Here is a 20802-nt window from a genome sequence, read left to right on the forward strand (position 1 = left end):
CCTTTCTGGCAATTGGTCGTTCTATTTCATCTTCCTCCATTTTGGACAAGATGGAGATATCTTGCACTCCTTGGAGTATATTGTTCGGTGAAAGATCTATGATCATCAGCTTACACTGATTCCATCCATTACTCTTTTCACCCAGCTTTATAGCCATACCAGTATGGACGACATTGCTTTCATGCATAGAAGATAATGCTATCAAAACAAGCTGGATGCTTCTTTGAATGAGTTCCTTGGGGAACTTCCCTGTGGGGAGCAAGTTTTGAAACTCAGTGAAACTCATTCCAAGAGGCTGGTATATCAAGCAGATAAACACGCTCCCTTGTGGTCCAACAACATCAAAGGAGTCCAGGACTATGCGAAGCATCCTTTTTCCAATCTCATTGACGGATTGCTTCAAATGCGCAGAAATAGTAATCTCTCGATCGGAGCTTTGTCCCTTTGCACATAGCTTCAGGGTATAGTAACCCCCCTCTCTGTAAAGTATTAGAGACATGGAATTGCACTCCTCTAGCGAAAACCTTACTGAAGATCTCGGGAAAGCCAGATAGTAGAGGAAGTGCCATATCCCAGCTTTGAGACCACTTGGTATCTGGAACCGAAGACTTCGCCAATAGAAACCGGATAGTAGTTCTCCGGTTTATAGAGTGGTAAAGTCTCTTCCTCAATCTTATCGGCGGGATCTAAGGTTACGTAGCCTGAAGTAGGAAACTGCCGTAGAGGAAGCCCTTGTGAAGTCACTGTTCTCAGTGAAAAATAAGGTAAACGAGAGATACCAGCTTGTGACATATGGCTAAAGCATGGAAATAAGTTCCTGAGATTACAACGCAGTTTCACCATAGTTGGAGGATTGAGTTAAAGAATTATCGAAAGGAAGGATGAGTTGACTCTCTTGACTTCGAATACAGGGGGACGACTGCAGCAGCATTCCGTCTTTGTTTGCCCCTGACTCGCATCAGCTGCAGCAGGGCGGTAAGTGGGTTAGACTTAATCCAGCATGTTTACCTAGTCAAGTCGTACAGACAAGTTACGAAAAATTGCCATTATGGTAACTAACTAGTCAGCTATTGAATGCCCCAAGTATCCTTTGGTCTTTCCAAGCCTCTCCGCTCTAAAACTTCTCTGATTGTCAGAAGTATAACACGGATTAAGGGCATCAGTTAAATATATAATGAGCGTGATGCTAAAAGTTTTATTCAAAATAAAAAAACAGATAAGTTGGATCATATAACCCCCTGGAGCAGGGAAGCAAATTAATTCTTCTGCTAAGTAAGGTCATGCCGTAAATCCACCAAATCTTCAACTTCATACTAGCATTGTGAAGGCTATGACGTCCGCCATTCTTTGTTATCATACCATTAACCCGACTATCTCTACCCTTACCAAGGATGAGCTAGTCCAACAGATTCGTGGCCAAATTGTGCACCAAATCCGAGGCATCCTTTTCGAGTTTTTTTGGCAGGTCAGTTCAGGCACGCCACAAGTACTTGGTGATACTCCGAATAGTGTCTACGGTCCTGAGGAGTATCTCAGATCATACGTCTCTTTGCTGTACAGGTTCAAAATTGGCTTCACGCATATAATGCGCATAATAAAGTTTATTTTGTTGTTGCATTGAATATCTACTTTGGAAAAAATTCATATTTTGTGGTCGACCTTAGTAATACGAACTACAACTATTAGACTGCTCATAAATGCCAGCCATGAATACATGTCTATATCCTTCGCCGAATTTTTAGAATTCATTAGCCGTATACACCAACTGCTGAGACTCTTGTAATGATACACAACGGCCATGGCCAAGGCTACCTTTGTTTGATTATGACTAGAATAGCCGATACAGCGATCCACGCAGTCCTCAACATTGAAAATCAAGGTTTTGATTACAACAACGTATGGGATATCGACAGCAAAGAACTAAAAATATAAAAGTTTATTTGGCCACTAACTAAATAGCCGGGCCAGTCCGGTTCGCCAAACGCGGGAAAAGCCTCAAAGCATTCTTGAAATTGATCATGTCCCGCAACTCCTGATCCATGTCATAGGTCTCCAACTCTTCTAAAAACGCTGGGTATGCAGTTATCGGTGCGTATGGAAAATCGCTTCCATACAAGATGTGGTCGTGCGGAACCATCTTCAAGAGCATATCCAGAACCTGCGGCGAAGAACTCAACGCCAGGTCAAAGTAAAAGCTACGGAATGCTTCCATCGCCTTGTCATGAGTGGTTCCTATGCGATATGAGACTGCAACGTCTGGGGCCCTTTTCATGGGTGTCGTGACCCGCGAGATGAGATACGGCAAGGCCCCACCTGCGTGCGACAGGATGACTTTACAGTTTGGGTACTTCAGTGTGGTTCCACTGGTGATCATATCCATTGCTGTGCGGGTCGTCTCGTGGGGATAGTCGATAGCCGGCTGGGGTAGTTTTGGGTTGACAGGGCGGATGTCGACAGGATGGGTGGGATGGATGAAGACGACACAGCCTCGTCTGTTGAGTTCGGCCCAGATAGGCTCCACGTCCCTGTGACCGAGATAGGTATTGGAAGGGCCATAGCGCGTAAACAGAGTGACACCATCCGCATGCAAGGTATCCAGCCCATAAGCAATTTCTGCAAGCGCATCCTCAGTGTCGAGTATATTGGGCAGTGATACGAAAAAGGCGAAGTGGTCGGGGTCTTTGTCTCGCAGGTCTGCCGCATATTCATTCATTTGTCGGGCCAGTTGGGAGCGTGATTGACGGTCAGGGGCAATGCATGCCCCTGGAGCTGTCACCGAAAGCACCGCAGTCTTCACGCCAACTCGCTTCATCAACAGTTTGGATGCTATAGGGTTCCAGCTGGGAGTGGGCCAGCCACTGGGGTCGCCCCCTTGTTGTTCCACGGCTGTAGTCGGGTTAGCTGAGCGGGTTCATAGACTTCGACCGAGAGCGACTGTTACCCTTTGCATAGAATGGTGGAACGATATGATGGTGAGTATCGATCTTGTTCACTGGCGGCGTGTGACTCCATCCCACGGCTTTGTCCCGGAGCCAGTCGAGAACGTGCTCAACCATGATGCCACAGAGGCTAGGCTGGAACAAAAATAAGGTCAGGATGAGTATGATGGAAGCCAAAATAAGGGACATCGGGGGCATCATGCCGCAAAATAGTTTGTAGTACTGCCGCTACTTTAATAACGCCCCATAAGGACCCGGGACAGTTCCGGAAGCGAGTATCCACATCGGGTTCTTTCCGAAACTCATCATCACAGGGCCGGATATTCCGTAGCAGAAGCCAAATTATGGCCGGGATAAAGAGAGACGAAGCAGCAAATTTCGTCATTGGCATTACCAGTGAATGAGTATTTCAAAAGCCTAGGAACTGAATATCCCTACATTGTCTTGACCATCCTACGCAAGGTACCATGAGCAAGTCAGTTCACGCCCAGATATCTGGGATTGCTAGAGAATATCCATTCTCGGCAACCCTCGTGACCATAGCAGCATTTCTGGCAACGATATTCCTCGTCATCCGAGAGATTTTTACTCCGGTTGGGAAACGCAGACCTCCCCCTGGCAAGAGATGCAAGCTCCCTCCTGGCCCTCGAGGAATACCGATATTTGGAAGCCTGTTAGACGTTCGCAAGGTTCGGGATGACCAAGATCATATAATAGTATGTAAGACGCCTGAGAATTGCTAGTCATGGAAACTGACTGCGAACAGAACAACGATCTCGCGAAATATGGCGAGATGACTACTCTGCACCTCGGATCAAAAACATGGATCTTGCTCAATAGCAAGCGGGTGGTCTCGGAAATCATCGCAAAACGCGGCACACTAACGAATGGCCGAAGCCCTATGCCCATTGCTAGTGGCATTGTTAGCCGTAACGGACGCTCTCTTCTGCTGCCTCCCTCGGGATGGACGGAGAAACGGCGAGTGATGCACTCGCTTCTCAGTGGAACCGCGTTAAAACAATATGCATCATGGCAGGAATTGGAAAGTACCCAGCTGCTTGCTGAGTATTTGTTCCAACCGGAGCGATGGTACCGCCATCATTATCGATACGCGAATTCCGTGGTCCACCGCATCGCGCTTGGGGAGCGGCTGGTCAAATCAGGTAAAGAGCTCGAGGACCTACAAAATGTTGTTACATATTTTGTGGGTAGCATCGGATCCAGTCTGATCGACTGGTTTCCCGAATTGGATCGTCTCCCGCGAGCTTTGCAGCCATGGCGGAAGCACTGGGAGAAACTCGGTAATTGGAACGAAGAGGTCTACAAATCATGGTGGATTCCAGTAAGAGATAAGGTAGAGCAAGGAACAGCGCCCCCATCATGGGTTCGTGATGTCCTTTTGCACCCAGACACCAAGTTTACTGGGGACGACCAGGAGGCCATGTACGTGGCAATGCAGCTTCTCGAGGCCGGATCCGACACAACTCGAGAAGTATTGAACATCTTCGTGATGGCAGCTCTTTGTTATCCGAGAGTTTTCCAGAAGGCCAGGGAAGAAGTTGACCGATTGTGTTGCACCGAAGGGGGTCTCCGTCTGCCAGGGATTGAGGACCTTGAGCATATGCCCTACATCTGCGCTCTGATCAAGGAACTCCTGCGATGGAGGCCAATTTTCGTTCTGACCCCAGATCATGTGCTTACATCTGACATGGAGTTCGAGGGCTATCACTTTCCGGCGGGCGTTGGCTTCGTGATCAACGAGGTCCCAGTGTGCAACGAATGCGAAGACCCGGAGGAATTCAAGCCTGAGCGGTGGCTTGATGGACATGAAACTGACGCTGCACATGGCCTGTGGCAATTTGGCGGAGGCCGCCGAATTTGCGTTGGTTACAGGCTGGCATTCAGAGGACTGTTCATCAATGTGGCACGCTTAGTATTATGTTACAATTATGCAGCAGTAAGTGGCTAGAAAGTATTGGTGAGGAATCAATGATAACGCTGACATTTGGCAGGCGGGACCATATAACCCAAAACGACTGAATCATCACAAAACTGATGAACCTTTCCCAGTAAAGGTAACCCCAAGAAGCGAGGACCACGTTAATTTGATCTTGCGCGAAGGAGAATCACTGCAGGTTTTGGAGGACGCCAAACGTCGAGTGTAGAAGCTCATACTTTAAATACAAGCGTGAAAATGCATGATATATTTTAATCCTTAAAGCAAGCTATAATAAAATCTCTGATGGCCCTTGTAGTCTCACTGGGCGGTCTTCTAGCCTCAAAGTCCATAAGCGGTCCGTCGTGGGTTTCATTACTCATGTGCAGGGCCACGTTGCCCTTACATTTTGTCTTCAAAGTCTCACCCAACAGCTGAATATGATCGCTGAACACCTCTTCGTAGCCGCCGGTCACAAGGATACTATCTACAGCCGTAAAACCATCCCACCAGCTATCTGGAACATCCAGGGCCATTCCCCAGCCATATCCAGCAGAAATCTCTTCGTGCCAGGGAGAGTTATTGACAAGATAGCGTCCCCATTCATCTACAACTTTGCGAGTAAGAATATCGGCACTGAACCACCTTTGGTAGGAAGGTGTACTGAAGTCGAAGGATGATAGCGGTGATACAAGGAAACATCCCTTAACAGGGCTCTGTAGGTGAATGAGATTCTTTTTCACCTCATTGGATTGATAGTGACGGTGGAGATGGGCCATGAGGGAAAGCGACAGGTGGCCTCCAGCGGAGTCTCCTCCGAAGACAATCTGTGCGAGCTCATATTAGTTCTTTGGCCCAAGAGGATCCACTTGCAAGCCAACCTACATCAGAAGGTCTATACCCGGAAACCAATAGGCGCTGTATTGCGAAGATTGCCTGTTTCAACTGTCTGGGATATGGGTTGGTTGGTATCAAGTCTGAAATGTCAGCACGCGCGCAACATCTTCCCCGATGATCAAAACGAACCATATTCCAGAATGCACACACTCATATCCACCCCAGCGTTGGCTGCCTCGTTCCGTAGATATGCCATCCAGTCTAGGTGCGCTTCAGAAAGTGGCAGCACGTATCCGCCACCTAGTCAACACTCAGCAATCGTTTCCTGGAAACGCAGCGTTATGAATGGAATAGCATACCGTGAAAGAAAAGAAGTACCTTCGCCGATATACTTGGCCCTATCCAAAGCAGACGAGTGCTATTGTCCGCTGCTAAGACATCCACCGCACGACTAACCCCACGAGATAGAACCCATGATTCGTATGTCTTTAGCGTAGATGGCAGGACTGCTTGCAACTGGTCTGGGGGTGTGTTGGTGATCAGGGCGCCAGCAAACCCATTCCACATGGACGATCCTAGCGGCAATCCCTTCCAGAACGCACGAAAAATAGCCGCCGATATTCTGATAGCTGCCCGTGGCAGGACACAGAGAACGAGGGTCAAAAGAAAGCGTACTTTTGCAAGGTTGCGTGTCATTTTTACTTGAAGCTTTCGCTTACCGCTGTCTCTGGAAAACTAAGTTTGATGACATTCGAGAGTAGTAGAAAAAAAGCATTATCTACGTGTCTGGAAGTTGCATATAACCCCATAATAGAACGCACGAGAGATTCGGACGTGGATCCAGTTTGGTTAGCATGTCTCTGGAACAGACCCGAAAACCCCCGGAATGCTGCCGGTCCTAGGAACTGGCGATCTTGGCCATTGTAACTTGCTATTGGTCTTTGAAGAGCCCCCCGGTCCGCAAGTGGAACCGGAACGATCCCGGCTTGATAAACGAGTTGCTACTCCTCACACGCCCCAGTTGGAACTTGCAACTCATTGCTCGTGCTCTCCAGAGAAAATAGACTCCGTACCGTGATTTTATCCATACAGCCTTCCCAGGGGCTGCTCCACAGCACTGGGTGTCACCCGTCTTCACAGAATGCCCCCGAAAGTAACTGGCGACCCTAAGCGACGGACAGGTGCACGCCGCAAGGTTGTTTTGGCCTGCGACTCGTGTAGAGAGAAGAAAATTCGCTGTGACGGGAATAAGCCCATATGTGGGGCATGCAGGAGGAGATCTTATCGGATTGACCAGTGCCTCTACAACCCGGATAACGCCCGGACCGCCAGCAGAGACGAGTGAGTTTCATGAATGAGTTTATCCAACAACCGGGATCACAGGCATGATGCGTGAGATAATCCTAACGCAAAGCAGATACTTTCAGACCCTTCATCTTCGAATTAGAGAACTGGAAAATGCCTGTTTGATGGCCGGAGTGTCCATCGACAGTCCACTGGGCCTTCGGGCCCAACAGGAATCCCATAGCGAGCTCAACAGAGGCAATGAAATACCAGTGGAGACGGAAGGCCTTATCATGGCTGCCCCCACCCCGTTTGGGGAACTTGAGGAGCGAACCACTACCTCCACAGGTTTCAGGGTTGGCGGACGACCGGACCAACCGGTACTAGCCACACGCAGTGAAAGCGCAAACAGCCGGTCCAGATTGGCAGTAGAAGAGACTACAGAGTGTTCACCGGATGTAGGATCTTATGGATCGCCGTTGTTCGCCGATGGAGAAGCCCACGTCACTGGAATGGGCCAGATCACAGCTCCAGATGCTGAAAGCAGGAAACAATCCTCCCGATTTCAATTTTATGGTAGTTCATCCACTGCTTCACTCATGAGGTTTGCCTGGCAGTCGCTGCCTTCACGGCCAGCAAATTCTTCTGGTGCCGAGCTTGCTTCTAGCACGCTGCATGATACTTTCACCGAGTATCGGTTCGACGATTTTGCCCTTCTACCGCGCACGCTGGCAGACCACCTCGTCCGCTGCTTTTTCGATCATGTATATACCCTATATCCGTTCTTTCACCGCCCTGCGTTTGAAGCAGCCTATCGGAATCTCTGGCGTGCTGAGGATGAGCCTAAGATACCTCTCACAGACTTGAGAATTGGACTGGGTTCCGGCGCAGAATCCAGCCCTAAATCAATCGTTTTCCATGCTGCCTTGAATGCTATTTTTGCTCTGGGATGTCAATTTGTAGATATCGAGGAAGTCGAATCTGTTGCAAATTCCTTCTTCCTTAGGTGCAAGCGCTTTATTGGACTTGACTTTCTTGATATTAATACCCTTGGTGTAGTTCAGACTCTGTTGATAACAGCGCTATTCTTGCAGAGCTCTCCCTATCCCAGCCGATGTTGGCATTCCGTTGTTGTTGCTTGCAGGGTTGCCCTGGGTTTAGGACTCCATGAGTCGGATATCCTCACCAGCTTATCGCCCTTGGAATCTGATATTCGACGCCGAACGTGGCACGGCTGTGTGATGATGGATGTGTAAGTCCTGCCAGTATTAGTGGTTACATACTAGGTCGTGCTAATTTCTGCCACAGTACTCTGAGCATGACGCATGGCAGACCTACTATGACGACTCATCTAGCTCCTCTTCCCCCACCAGATGACTCCGAGATGCCCCGACAAGATCCGCCGGGAGAACCGTCACTGCTGTCGTTTTATATCGAGGCTATTAAACTCTACAGCATCTTAGACAAGATTTTATCCGATGTATATTGTGCCTGGTGTAGTCGGACACGCCAAGATCGACCACAGGCGTCAACCAAGATCTTGGGAGGCCTAGACACAATCCTTGAAATTGAAAGAGAACTCACTTTGTTTGAGGCTAGTACTCCTCCATGCCTTAAGTGGGACCCGGACGCACCGGAATTCAATTCAGACGGTAAGCTGAACCAGGCAATCGCCCAACAGAGAAATGTTCTCCACGCGAGGTGCGTTTCTTCTCAATCCGGTTGCTATCTAGGTGGCTATCCCTCACCCACATATGCAGATACTTGCATCTTCACCTCCTCCTCCACCGTCCGATGTTTACTCAGCTCTACGCAGAAAAAGTACGCAAAAGCGACTTTGTAGGTGGAAATGGCATAAGAGAAGAATGGACCGCTCACAGTTCCGCAACCCGGAGCACTCTGTACTTCTCCACAGCTAATAAATCCGCCACCGCTTGCGTAATGGCAGCCATTGACCTGACGCACCTAGTCCATGAGACGTACCATACAAACGCCACCGATGCATGGTGGTACAACGGATTCTGTATGCCGCCCTCGCTTGCCAATTATTATCTACCTTCCCACCCGTACTGATAATCTGGGTTTAGATGTGTCAACGGCCGCCATAGTGCTCCTCATGTCTTTCTCCTCCCCATCAATGCTCGATTCATGTACTATGGATAAAGCCCGAGCTGCCGGAGAGAAGCTACAAGCGTTCTAGAATCAATGGCAACAGTTAAACGCTCCGCGAACAACACGCTTCAGTTCCTCAAAGCTTTGTATCGGCAAGCTGTGCCCGCTGATATGCAACAAACAGGCAGTCAGACTGCTGGTGCTGCTTCGCTGCATCCAGATAACATGACTCAACATTACACCCCGTTTGATCACCCGGATCACGACTTAACGCAAGCTCCATTCTTCAATTGGGAGGAATACGCCGGAAGTATGGGACAGGGGTTTGATGATTTGGGGTTTTTGACGAGGCTTGATTTTCCTGATACTTTACCTTGACACTGGAGAGCTTCCGTTAGCTTCCGTTAAGTCAGTCTGTAGACAAAATTTTGTGAATTAATTCATCTTTGAATGTAGTTAAGCAACTTAATTTGGACAAGGCAAGATGTACTCGCGGGTCAGTTGTCTGTGGGTACTTTGGGCTCTATAGGGCCGGCGTGGACTTCCGGAATTTCATGAATTAGAACATGCAATAGTCCTCGAATAATTGATCTAAAAAGATGGGTAACGGCTGGACCCATCAGTTGCAGCACTATGACCTCTAATCAACACAGGCGGAGCATCTCCGGGATGCAAAATGCATCACTGGCTACTACTGGAAATGATCATCTACCCCCAAACCCCACGACCCGGGACTGACCCGAACCATGAATAGATTGGTGGAGGCCTCTGACACACGACTAATTTCATCACTAGCAGACCCCACGTGCCGCATTTCTCAACTTTACCCCATTTCAGGGATGCCTCCGCACTTTGTCTTGCACATGTCATACCCTACCTCGGGTGAATCTATGCCTGCGGGACAGTTCCGGTATGAGCTGGTTCCTATGCAGTGGGTTTCTCCTCAGGATTCATACTAGATCCTACGCGGTATTAATTAAGACAAGAACACTCGAGAGAAAAACATGCATAGAATCAATCTTATGATTTTCTCAACATGACTGCAAAGACCGATATTCCATCCTATAGCCAGGTAGCCTGTGTTGGCACCGGCCTGTCAGCCGTGGCTCTAGGAGCAACGCTGAAGAGATGGTACGACCTTGAAGACATCCGCTTCTTCGAACGACATCCCACGAGTGGTGGAACCTGGTACATCAACACATATCCAGGTTCGTTCGGGCAGTCTGGTTATTGTCCATCATTACTTCGACTTACTCAATGCAGGATGCGGCTGCGATGTGCCTAGCGCATTGTACAGCTTTTCCTTTGCACTGAACCCGAACTGGACGAAGCTTATGCCTTCGAATACCGAGATCAAAGAGTACGTTGACAACGTGGTTGATACATACAATCTTCGTCGAGCGATGACCTTTGGCACGGAAGTAGTCCGTAGTGTTTGGCGGGAAGATGCAAATCGCTGGATTCTATACCTACGCGAACTGGAAACGGGACACCAATACACACACGAGTGCCAGATCCTCTTTGCAGCAACAGGACAGCTTGTCGAGCCGCGGCCATGTGATATCCCCGGTGCTTCAGACTTCGGCGGGAGTATATTTCATTCGGCGCGGTGGGATCATAGCGTCGATCTCGAAGGGAAGAATGTCGTTGTGATTGGGAATGGCTGTATGAAACTACTGTCGTTTTCTCCTCGTTTTCAAAGGGTCAGTCTGACCCTCTTCAGGTACTGCTGCACAGATCGTCCCAGCTCTAGTCAACGAGGGAAAGATTAAATCCCTCACACAGATTGTCCGAACGAAGCACTGGATATTCCCAGCCCCAAACTTCTCCTATCCTCGGCTTCTGCAATGGATCTTCCGCTACGTTCCTTTAGCCATGAAGCTGCACCGATTTCACATCTTCGTGATTGCTGAGAATGATTTTCGCTTGTTTCCGATGACGAAGGGGGCAGCCAGACTTCGAGAGAAGCGGCGCATGAAAGTAGAGAAATACATGCGAGAGGCAGGTCCGAAGAAATACCATGATCTCTTGATTCCGGACTTTGATGTAGGATGCAAGGTATGATTTTCCCCGTTCCCTGTTCCTTCTATGATTGACGCGCAAATGTCGAGAGAATTACGCTAATATTATCAACTGAAAAGAGACGAATCTTTGACCCTGGATACCTTGAAAGCCTACACAGTGACAAAGTCCTCTTAACTGACGCAAAGATCGGTAGGATCACTGCACAAGGCCTCGAGACAGACAAAGGCTTCATTCCGGCGGACGTGATTGTTCTTGCAACAGGCTTCAGGACTAACAAATTCATCCCATACATGGATGTGGTCGGGCGGAACGGTGAGAGTGTATCACAGCACTGGACTAAGTACGATGGCCCAGCTGCCTACAACTGCTCGGTTCTGAGTGGCTTTCCCAACTTCTTCATGCTCCTCGGACCCAATGCTGCAACCGGACACACATCAGCGATGATGGCTGCTGAGAAGTAGGTTTAACATGACCTCTAACCCAGTTTCCCCCCGTCCTGTCCCGCTTTCCTTTCCTATCTTCCGGACAAGCCTCTATCTATCAACACTAGCTCGATCAACTACGCTCTCCGTATTCTGAAACCCGTTCTGAACGGTGACGCCTCATCAGTCGAACTTAAGCCCAAAGCCGAGCATGACTACGTTTACTGGGTACAGGACGCATTGAATAAGCGCGTCTGGAACGCAGGCTGCGTATCAGTAAGTGAGATATGTCTTTCATTTAGCTTCGTGACCATCTAATTGAAATTACAGTGGTACCTTAATGACAAGAAATGGAACTCCATGTCCTATCCCTGGACCCAAGGTCACTACTGGTGGATGAGTCTGTTTCCCACATGGTCCGATTGGAATATCAAGGTGGGTTTGCGCGTTCAAATTCATTTTCTTGCCTTTTGTTCGACCCAATTCGATTGAAGCAGTGAGTATCATATTGACAGCTGTCAGCAGAAGACTATAAAGCCATCACAACATTTATCGCCCAGGGCCTTGTTTTTTGCTCTTTGTATCGGAATTTTCGGGATCGCACAGCTTGCTTACGCTGGAAATCTGTCATCCGAACTTGTCAAAAGGTACTTGGCCAGTGTACAATCCAGCATGTTAACCAAGTAGACTCGCCGAAATAGTTCGGGAAGAAGGGAGCAGAGATCAATCTGTTTGCGTCTTGATGCAGTTTGTCCGGTTTTGGTGTCCGTCGAGCTATTTAATATTTTGTATCTGTCCACATCAATTGTTTTTGTTACCCAATTATATATCGGCGTAATGTCACAGAATGCTATTTATGAGTTCAATAACTTGGATTTGTCATCCACACTCCGTTGTAGTTATGTCTTTAGTGTCTCAAGATATCTACAAACTGGAAATTGAGTATCTAGAAAACCGTCAGTGTTCCAGCACAAAGAAAAAGAATAGGCCGGATACGTTCTAGAAGGTTGTTACTTGCTCTCACCGAAAATGGTATTGTGTAATGCATACGGTGCCTTCCGCGTTAACCGTATGACTTACCTCGGATTCACCTGCTTGTGATTGGGAGTCTCAATTGGACAAGCTGCATGATTGACTGTCGAGATGCCCCAGGCCCTCGTGGAGGTCTCTGGCACCGTTCCGAATCTTCATGTAACATAGGGTCTCAACAATGAGATGTGTCTGTAAGCCTCCATACCACAACCATCGCTCAATCTTCAAGTTTAGCTATTCCATTCGGAATGCCTCTGCCTATGATGAGGAGGCACGGGCAACCGCCAGGCGGATGGATCCGATCCGGGTCCATCCCGGAACAATCACGAACCTGGAATCTACCCGGACATGCGGGGTGAAAGTGACAGTCTACCTACTTGGTATTGACTCAATCCCAATAGATATCAAGATTGTATAAGGCTACCCGGGCAGTTTTAAGCTCCATTCATTATATAATCGTGCGGCTTCTCTTTTACCTTCCCCTCCAAACTAAAACGTGACGACAATGGCTAAACCCGGCTTCCTTCCTCGTGAAGGCCTTTACATTGATCCGATAATAGTTGGGTTACGGAAGACAATCTTTCGTCCACTCACCACGGTGCTGGGACTATACCTGGCGACAAAATTCAGCTTTCTGGCCCCATACGAACAACTTATCCGTATTACCGCAACAGCCAGTGTCCTCCTGTGGCTTAACGAGTGGTTAACTTCCAAGTGTCTGAACAATTGGGTTACAGATCATACCTGGGACTGGAAAAAAGAGCTGGTCGTCGTGACCGGAGGAAGCGGCGGTATTGGAGCAGGGGTTGCTCAACGTCTAGCTGCATTGGGCTCACGCGTTGTCGTATTGGACATCATCCCATTGACGTACAAGCCTGGTTGGTACTCTGAGTAACCTTTAGTCGGCAGCTCTTTTTCGCACAAGAACATCGTTAATAACCCGTAACGCAGAGAATGATCGCATCCTGTACCACAAGTGTGACCTGAGCGATGAGAAAGAGATTGCAAGTGTGTGCGAAAAGATCAAAGCCGATATTGGTGATCCATCTGTGCTAGGTAAGTGAAGTTTAGCAGCAACTCTATTCAAGAATTGTCTAGTTAACCGAATTTCCATGCAGTGAATAATGCCGGTCTGTCACGCGGGCGAACAGTCGCCGAGGGTACCTACAGCGACAACAGCATAACCCTGAAAACGAACTTGCTGGCCCCATTTCTTCTGTCTAAGGAATTTCTACTGGCTATGATCCGACGAAACCATGGACACATTTTTAATGTGGCCTCGGTTAGCGCTTATATTCCGCCGCCAGGGCTTGCTGATTACGCAGCGTCGAAAGCTGGATTGATTGCATTTCATGAGGTACATTAGTCCACTGTCTTCTGTTTCCCTTCCGAGTCTGCGAGATATTGATCATCTGTCGCCTCTGGTTCAACTAGTGTCTTGCCCAAGAGCTCCGAGCCCAGAACGCACCAAAGGTCCGCACCTCGCTTGCTGTGCTGAGCTTCACCAAAACACCACTATTCAAAGGCGAGACGAACCAGTCTAGATTTCTGATGCCTCTTCTTCATGTCGACACTGTCGTAGATGCTATCGTGGATATACTCGACAGTGGCTTGAGCCAGACAGTCTATATTCCAGGAATTTTTCGCTATTTTGCCGGCTTGGTGAGTAAAACTGACTTCACCTGGCTAAGAAAGAATATATATTGACTGAAGCTATACAGCGAGGAGCTCCGGACTGGTTTCAGCAGTTGATACAAAGCGGTACCAAGTCCTTGAGAGTGGATTTTAAAGGGCGACAGAAAATTGATCCGCAGACTGGGAGGCTTGTTCAGTGATTGGGTATATGCGGCGGGCCTATTATCTGCTACATTGGGGCCTTGACCAAGCAATCAGATAGAAACTACTCTATATCTTTTAGGATATGGTATAGCCACAGATGGTGACATTCGGCTCATGCATCGAATACCGTGTTGCTATAGGTTTCTCTGTGACCGGCAGCCAATAAACCCTGGACTACAGGTGGGAATGTCGCCAAGTTTGGGTTATTAGAGTTACGCCTCTGGTAAAGCCCAGAAGGCTTACCTTAAGCTGAAGGGGTTCCACTATATAGTACCGTTTGAGGGAATAAAGATTGCTGTAACTGCTGCGGACAGCAAGTTAGGAGGAAGAATGGAGAGAACCTATGTGGTCGTCATTGTAAAGTTATGACAGGTTTCATACATTTAATAAACCTTTTTATTTTGTGTTTCTCAATTCTGAATAACAACTTTCCATGACAATATTAGAGTTTTTTTTTTTTTTTTTTTTTTTTTTTTTTATGTTCTTCTTCTCCATCCGAGGTAATATACCTGACCTCTTCCACCTCAGACAGACCTTCTAATATTAATACTGCTTGGTAGACCAGTCCAAGGGGTGAAAAGAAAGAAAGATCTCAAGGATACTGTTGATCTATGTGAGGATGAAATGAGCAAAGAGAGTGTTCCACCTAACAATCTAATGAATCTGCTTACACAACTCTAGTGCTACTACTCCAAAGACTATCGTGGAAAATATCTTGACTAACCATAGATTCAACCTAGCGTCTACTTACTATTATACTATTTTACATCAGCGAGAACGGAGAGATATGAGTCCACTGCATGCCGAGAACTCAGATGTAAGTAATTCAGTTCTTATATACACATCAGAGTATGTGAAAGAAGATCAGAGAAAGATAAAGTAGCAATATCTGATCCACACGATATATAACTTCGGACGTATCATGTAATGAAAGAATGGTCGTAATCAACGAATATATTTAGACTACTACTTAGAGGGTGCACCGCCCGACTCAGATCACCACGCGGAACTTGAATAAGTTCCTTTGGAGAATGTCCTGCTTCTTCTGCTCCAGCTCCTCCATGTCCCAGCTCACCGAGGCGAATCGGCCAGCGAGCCAGTCGCGTCGCTCACGGGCGAGCCAGACCAGCGTGTCGGCAGCCAGCTCCGGCGTATCGGTCAGGACGACTTGCCTCTCTGGTGGCATGTTCATGGCCAGCTCGGTCTTCACGGCGCCCGGGTGGAGCGAGATGGCGATCAAACCTTGCTGGTAGTATTCATTGTCCATGAATTCGGTGAGGCGGCAGAGGGCGAACTTGGTCGTCTGGTAGGCCGACGCACCGGGAAACATAACGTGGGCACCACCGCTGCTGATGTTGATGATGGTCTTGGTCTGCGACTTAAGCAGAAGCGGTAGGAAGAAGTGGGCGGCGAGATAGGTGCCTTTGATGTTGACCTCCCAAGTCCGCCACCACTCGCTCGGCTCGGACTCGGCGATAGGTTTCCACTCCTCCAAGTAGCCGGCGTTATTCATCAGGACATCGAGGCTGCCGCCGAGCATGTCTGCCGCGGTCTCAGCGGCCGCTCGTACAGAGTCCTCCGAGGTTACGTCCACCTTCAGGGAATGCACTAATGGCTGGGGCCGGTTTGCCTTTATAGCGGCGTCGTGGACGGCTGTCTCGACGTCGGCCAGGTCCGAACGAGCGGCCAGTAGTATCTTTGAGCAGCCTGCGATGGCGAAGCTGATCGCAGTGGCCTTACCAATGCCCTTGGAGGCGCCTGTAATCAAGACCGACTTGCCCGTCAGGTCGGCTTTGGCGGGATCGATGAACGGATAAGTGTCCTTGCGCGCGGCGACATAGCTAGCCACAGCAGGCCAATTCGTCTCGCGTAGGGAAGGATCCTGAGCCGATATATTCATTTTGAGAAGTAACCCTGAGATATAGTTCCAGCTATAAGATTGAGGTGAGAGTATTGGTGTGGTTGGGAGCTACGCTTAGAAGCTGCGTTTGCCGTGTTTTTATTAGATCTGAGACGGGGATTACTACATTCTTAACTCCGTCGTGTACTCTCTTGTCCGTTAACTCCGTGGCACCTAACAGCCACTGCAGTAAGAGAATGACGGAGACGGTTAAGGGGTTTGCAACCAGAATGTATATACCACATGGAACTTGTTGGGCATTTCGCAGCCGTTACCTGACTGTTGCGCGGCTATATGGTTAAACCCTGCTGTGGTCGAACGTCATCTATTCTGCCTAACATGTTCCGCTTTGTGTAGTATCGTCTTGTTAGTTGCGAAGTCCTCCCCTCGTTTTGCAATCAATCATCATCATATTCTACGTACAACGTAATACTAACATGTGCGGGCCATATATGTACTACTGTTGCGTGTAGCCCTCCTGAGGCGTCCGAAATGAGGCTCCCACCATCCTATGGTTATTTTTATTTTTATTCTTATCTTTGGTCTGGAGGGAACCAATAACACCGAGCTGCCTGAGAAGCAGAGATAAGATCGGCTCACAGATCTCCTACAAACTAATCCACAGTGATTCGCTGTGGGTTTTGGAGGATATTAGTATAGAAGCCCGTACCGATATATAAACTGACATACGAACACACAGTAAGTACCCTTCAATGTACATATTACAGTGTCCCTCAATCAAATACCATAGCAGGTCCAGAAGGCCCGGGCAAGTGTCACTTCAGCAACTTTCTCATCACAAAGCCTGAAGACCAGGTAAAAAGGTTACCACAGGCCTCTGCGGGGCTCTAAATTCAGGGAATGAAAAGTTAACTATGGAAATAGGGCCGCATCCGTCTCGACTTAAATTGCGTGAAACAGATGAGGCAGTGATCAAAAGGGCAAACAGCGTGTGGGGTTGGCATCGCTATTGAGCCTCTACATAGCGGTACTTTGCTGCTTCTGAGAGCCTTTGTTGTTCTTCAAAGCTAACATCGTAACTTGGTGATTGTTCGATCTATCCCCTTATTCAAAGAATCATTCCGGTAAATAGTCGAATGCGAATATAAGTCAACATAGAAGGGGGCCCGCTAGCGAGGGAAATGGACTGTCGCGGAGGGATCAAGCTTACTCTTTGACTCTAGAGTAGATTGGTACCTCTGGCATAAAGGCAAAAAAGAGCCTGGTGAATGATTTAACCGTTATCGCTCAGCATCACTTTCTTTCCCGGACCTCCTTTGGAGTTCACGTCAGCTCTCCAGCTTCAGCGAGGGTAGTAGGTGCAGAATAGATTGGGGGGATTGAGGGGAACCTGGACTTTGGGTGAAGGAGTAAAGATAAGTGCAAGAAAGGACAAAGAAAAAACAAAAAAAAGTTTACATACAACAGAAGGGATTCGCTGGTGGTCACCCACCCAACTACTAACCTCCCGGCATGTGGCTTGAGTACGGCTGAGCGGACAGGAAGCCCTATTTTCCAACCCTATGGTCGTATGTACTTTTTCTTCGTCCTTATTAATTGATATAGACATTATTTCCTAGCATTCTTCTAGCCCTACGGAATAGAGTACCATACTCTTGACAAGGTCTGGAATATTGGATCAGAGATGTCCGTGTAATCAACCACTAGTAGCAAGAATACTTGACCCCACCGTGACATTAATCAAAAATTCTGTACATAATAGGAGGCAAATAGCGAACATAGCATGAAAATAAGGAATATACAGATGCAAAGTTATAGTAACGTTAGGCAAACTCATTCTGACACGCCAAAAGCTCACGAGAAACCACGATTGCCGAGCAAGCCCCCAAGAAAAGATGAAGCGATGAGGTAAACAACAGTATGTCAGGAAAGCTAGCTGACTAGTATTATGAGCCTCAAGTATAACCTGATAATATCATAGCGGTTGCCTTCCAAAGTAGTATAAGTTAACGTGTGGAGAGAACTAATGGTGAAGTTTGGCGGCCGGCTATTCTTTCCCCTACAGGTCATGAAATTTCTGCATGTTGATTTACATAATCTAATAAATGAAGAAATCGCGTCGATTTGCTGGCCAGATCCTTGATTGCCTGTACTCCTTACATGCTGTTGGAGGAGACGAAGGCTGATTGCTGATTATGTTGGTCTTTGTGAAACAGTTGTTAGGGCCAGCTGACTGCATGAAATTTCCAATGAGCTGTGTTGCAAAAATAGACTAGTGTTCCATAGACCGACACAGACCTGCTGTGAGTCCGAGATGTAGTCCAAAGCTACCGCTGCCGCTCCCAATTGGTCGTGGTGTCCTTGTAGATCGGTGGAGACCATTACTACCTGTAGCATGTTGCAAATTTCGAGCTTCCTGCTCAGCCGTTTCCCAGTCTTGGTTATTTTGGATCTCAAGAAAAGTATCAGGTCCTTGGGATGGTAAAGGCCGTCTGGTAGATCGTCGCTAGGCGGTTGAGGTGGTCCAGGCCATGAGCTTCAGGTTTGTACCAGCGCGAAATGGACCTGCGTTCACGCAAAGTTAACCAGTCTTAGAACACTTTGAAGGACCTCACAGACCACACCTCTGCTGGGGAGAGTATATAATTGGGGGGATGAGGATTCTGGCTCTTTGTTTGCAGCGTAGATGCGTGCGTTGGAATCACGAAGGATGAAGTCTCGGTCCCATTTTGTTAGCCGGCAAATACCCCTGCTTCAAATTGCCAAAGTGCTATACGACGAATCTGCAGAGGTTTGTTCTTCATTGGTTCATCTTCGAGCTTTCATGATATGGATTGCATGGTTATTGGACAACCTTGTCGGTAAAATTTGAAAATTCAGGCCGCCAAAAGAATTCCCTTGTCAAAGGACTTCGTTCTGTCCGTTGCTGTACCAATTGCAACTACAGCGCTTCATGACATTCTTCCAGATTGGAGGTAACAATGCAGTTTGAAGTTCATTCCAGGCCAAGCAAAACTTATAAAGAGGAACGCCGGTCTAAATCCCCGCTCCTTGGGTCTTCTGGCTTTACTTACACCTCCAGCACAGACAGATCAGTATTGAGGGACATCACGTCTTGCATACACCTAGGTAAGCTAGAGCAAAACGTCCGTGTGTAATGTAATATTATCTCCAGGAAATTTATTACGTTTGATTTGCTTTCAATCGGCCTCGTTTGTGGGACCCTGATATTGAAGATTCCAGACGGTAATTATGTGCTCCGAAAAGGTTGAGCTCAAAATATTGGATAGCGTGACTCTCCGTGGGAATCTGTACCCTGCAATGACCAGGGGATCAGCCATCATCCTAGGGGTCGGTGTTAGTCTTCATAAATGGACGCATCTGACTGGTAACGATATTGATGAGACAATAGTTCAATTGCGTTAAAAAAGATGTTCATTACCATAGTCGCTATACAATTCCCAAAAAAAAAGAAAGCAGCATAAGTGTTCTTGTTTACAATCCACATACTCTTGGTGAGAGTAATGGACTTCGGCGAAATGAATTTGATGCGGCCAGGCTTGCAGAGGATTACTCCGACGCTTTGACATTCCTATCCACGTATAATGCCGTGGACCCAAATCAGATTGGGTTTTGGGGAATGTCTTTCAATGAACCTATGGTGCTAGCCGCCGCAGCTCTAGATCCACGAGCGAGATTTTTATTGCTTGTTGTCCGTGGATGAACTACTTCACTGAAGAAAGAGTTCCCCAGGTATATGCGGGTCTCGATTGAGCGGAAATGACCCCTCCCTTGTGGCAGTTTGAGCTGAAGAAGGAAGCCATGTTTTTGGCGTGCCTGATTCTGAAGGGCGAAAGACGTATAAACTGATCCAAGGCACTATGCCTACTGCCTTCCGTTATCGGAACCATGTTACCTTTGTGAAATGGTCCTTAGAACCATTTCTCCGCCATAAGACAACAGCACCAACCATGATAATGGTACCTTAGCTGAACAAATTATCACCGAAGTAGCAGCTGGAATTATTCAGGGAGCTTAAGGGACCAAAAAAGTTGCACCTTGCGAATGGGCCCGATACGAACAAAAGGCAGAAGCTGCAGGTGGATTCTATTCGAGGTGCCGTGAGCGGGAAATCCGTTCGCTACTATAGCATTAGGCACACTGACGTTTAGCCATTTGGGGACATTAGCATACTATGGGAGGTCCGTCGCCTTAATCTTGCTTAGACTCACCGAGACATAATCGCTGTCAAGATGCGATCGTATGCCCATTTGCACTAGATATGCCTCACATTTGTGGGCCAGCAACGGACTCGTATTGAACTTGAGACTCGATAAATAACAAATAAACAGAGTAGAATCCTGTCAACATGAATCGCCAACCCTTCGACAGGGCCAATAACTCTGGCCCTGATTGCCAGTACCTAGTACCTTTGAATGACCACGATGGCTGCAGATAGCTAGCAATAAAATTGTTACGAAAAAAACAGCTTATGCGCTTTTGTAGCATCACAGC

General features: G+C 47.7%; 10 protein-coding genes and 1 non-coding gene across 11 annotated transcripts; 6 read left to right on the plus strand and 5 right to left on the minus strand.

The window, feature by feature from the left end:
* On the minus strand, nucleotides 1–843 carry An14g01225 (uncharacterized protein; the record flags this gene model as incomplete). The annotated part of the gene is given in 3 exon segments (XM_059744058.1): nucleotides 1–96; nucleotides 115–479; nucleotides 530–843. Coding segments are annotated over 3 exon segments (775 nt in total), but the record flags the coding sequence as incomplete, so codon positions are not given.
* Nucleotides 844–1951: 1108 nt separating this feature from the next.
* An14g01235 (uncharacterized protein) lies at nucleotides 1952–3137 on the minus strand (the record flags this gene model as incomplete). Its single annotated transcript, XM_059744059.1, has 2 exons — nucleotides 1952–2901; nucleotides 2942–3137. The coding sequence occupies 2 exons, from the start codon at nucleotides 3135–3137 to the stop codon at nucleotides 1952–1954; spliced, it is 1146 nt and encodes a 381-aa protein (XP_059602260.1).
* Nucleotides 3138–3406: 269 nt separating this feature from the next.
* Nucleotides 3407–4908, plus strand: An14g01245 (uncharacterized protein; the record flags this gene model as incomplete). Its single annotated transcript, XM_001400715.3, has 2 exons — nucleotides 3407–3655; nucleotides 3706–4908. 2 exons carry the CDS (start codon nucleotides 3407–3409, stop codon nucleotides 4906–4908), a joined length of 1452 nt encoding a protein of 483 aa, XP_001400752.3.
* A 239-nt stretch (nucleotides 4909–5147) lies between these two features.
* On the minus strand, nucleotides 5148–6408 carry An14g01253 (uncharacterized protein; the record flags this gene model as incomplete). The annotated part of the gene is made up of 4 exons (XM_001400716.1): nucleotides 5148–5702; nucleotides 5761–5852; nucleotides 5902–6012; nucleotides 6072–6408. 4 exons carry the CDS (start codon nucleotides 6406–6408, stop codon nucleotides 5148–5150), a joined length of 1095 nt encoding a protein of 364 aa, XP_001400753.1.
* A 445-nt stretch (nucleotides 6409–6853) lies between these two features.
* On the plus strand, nucleotides 6854–9486 carry An14g01255 (uncharacterized protein; the record flags this gene model as incomplete). Its single annotated transcript, XM_001400717.3, has 5 exons — nucleotides 6854–7053; nucleotides 7130–8248; nucleotides 8305–8697; nucleotides 8757–9005; nucleotides 9162–9486. The coding sequence occupies 5 exons, from the start codon at nucleotides 6854–6856 to the stop codon at nucleotides 9484–9486; spliced, it is 2286 nt and encodes a 761-aa protein (XP_001400754.3).
* Nucleotides 9487–10144: 658 nt separating this feature from the next.
* On the plus strand, nucleotides 10145–12242 carry An14g01260 (uncharacterized protein; the record flags this gene model as incomplete). The annotated part of the gene is made up of 7 exons (XM_059744061.1): nucleotides 10145–10316; nucleotides 10372–10773; nucleotides 10832–11166; nucleotides 11250–11590; nucleotides 11684–11831; nucleotides 11886–11990; nucleotides 12162–12242. The coding sequence occupies 7 exons, from the start codon at nucleotides 10145–10147 to the stop codon at nucleotides 12240–12242; spliced, it is 1584 nt and encodes a 527-aa protein (XP_059602261.1).
* Nucleotides 12243–13092: 850 nt separating this feature from the next.
* An14g01270 (uncharacterized protein) lies at nucleotides 13093–14422 on the plus strand (the record flags this gene model as incomplete). The annotated part of the gene is made up of 5 exons (XM_001400719.1): nucleotides 13093–13465; nucleotides 13539–13643; nucleotides 13706–13944; nucleotides 14022–14249; nucleotides 14309–14422. 5 exons carry the CDS (start codon nucleotides 13093–13095, stop codon nucleotides 14420–14422), a joined length of 1059 nt encoding a protein of 352 aa, XP_001400756.1.
* Nucleotides 14423–15417: 995 nt separating this feature from the next.
* Nucleotides 15418–16326, minus strand: An14g01280 (uncharacterized protein; the record flags this gene model as incomplete). Its single annotated transcript, XM_001400720.1, has 1 exon — nucleotides 15418–16326. One exon carries the CDS (start codon nucleotides 16324–16326, stop codon nucleotides 15418–15420), a length of 909 nt encoding a protein of 302 aa, XP_001400757.1.
* Nucleotides 16327–17743: 1417 nt separating this feature from the next.
* 5S rRNA lies at nucleotides 17744–17856 on the plus strand. The gene has a single exon (XR_009468050.1). It is a non-coding gene; the product is annotated as a 5S ribosomal RNA (ribosomal RNA).
* A 363-nt stretch (nucleotides 17857–18219) lies between these two features.
* Nucleotides 18220–18684, minus strand: An14g01300 (hypothetical protein; the record flags this gene model as incomplete). Its single annotated transcript, XM_059744062.1, has 2 exons — nucleotides 18220–18450; nucleotides 18586–18684. 2 exons carry the CDS (start codon nucleotides 18682–18684, stop codon nucleotides 18220–18222), a joined length of 330 nt encoding a protein of 109 aa, XP_059602262.1.
* A 289-nt stretch (nucleotides 18685–18973) lies between these two features.
* An14g01310 (uncharacterized protein) lies at nucleotides 18974–20459 on the plus strand (the record flags this gene model as incomplete). The annotated part of the gene is made up of 6 exons (XM_059744063.1): nucleotides 18974–19078; nucleotides 19168–19262; nucleotides 19524–19675; nucleotides 19854–20003; nucleotides 20095–20215; nucleotides 20318–20459. The coding sequence occupies 6 exons, from the start codon at nucleotides 18974–18976 to the stop codon at nucleotides 20457–20459; spliced, it is 765 nt and encodes a 254-aa protein (XP_059602263.1).
* Between the last annotated feature and the right edge of the window lie 343 nt (nucleotides 20460–20802).

Source organism: Aspergillus niger (assembly GCF_000002855.4).
Source record: "Aspergillus niger supercontig An14".
Taxonomy (NCBI): Eukaryota; Fungi; Ascomycota; class Eurotiomycetes; order Eurotiales; family Aspergillaceae; genus Aspergillus; species Aspergillus niger.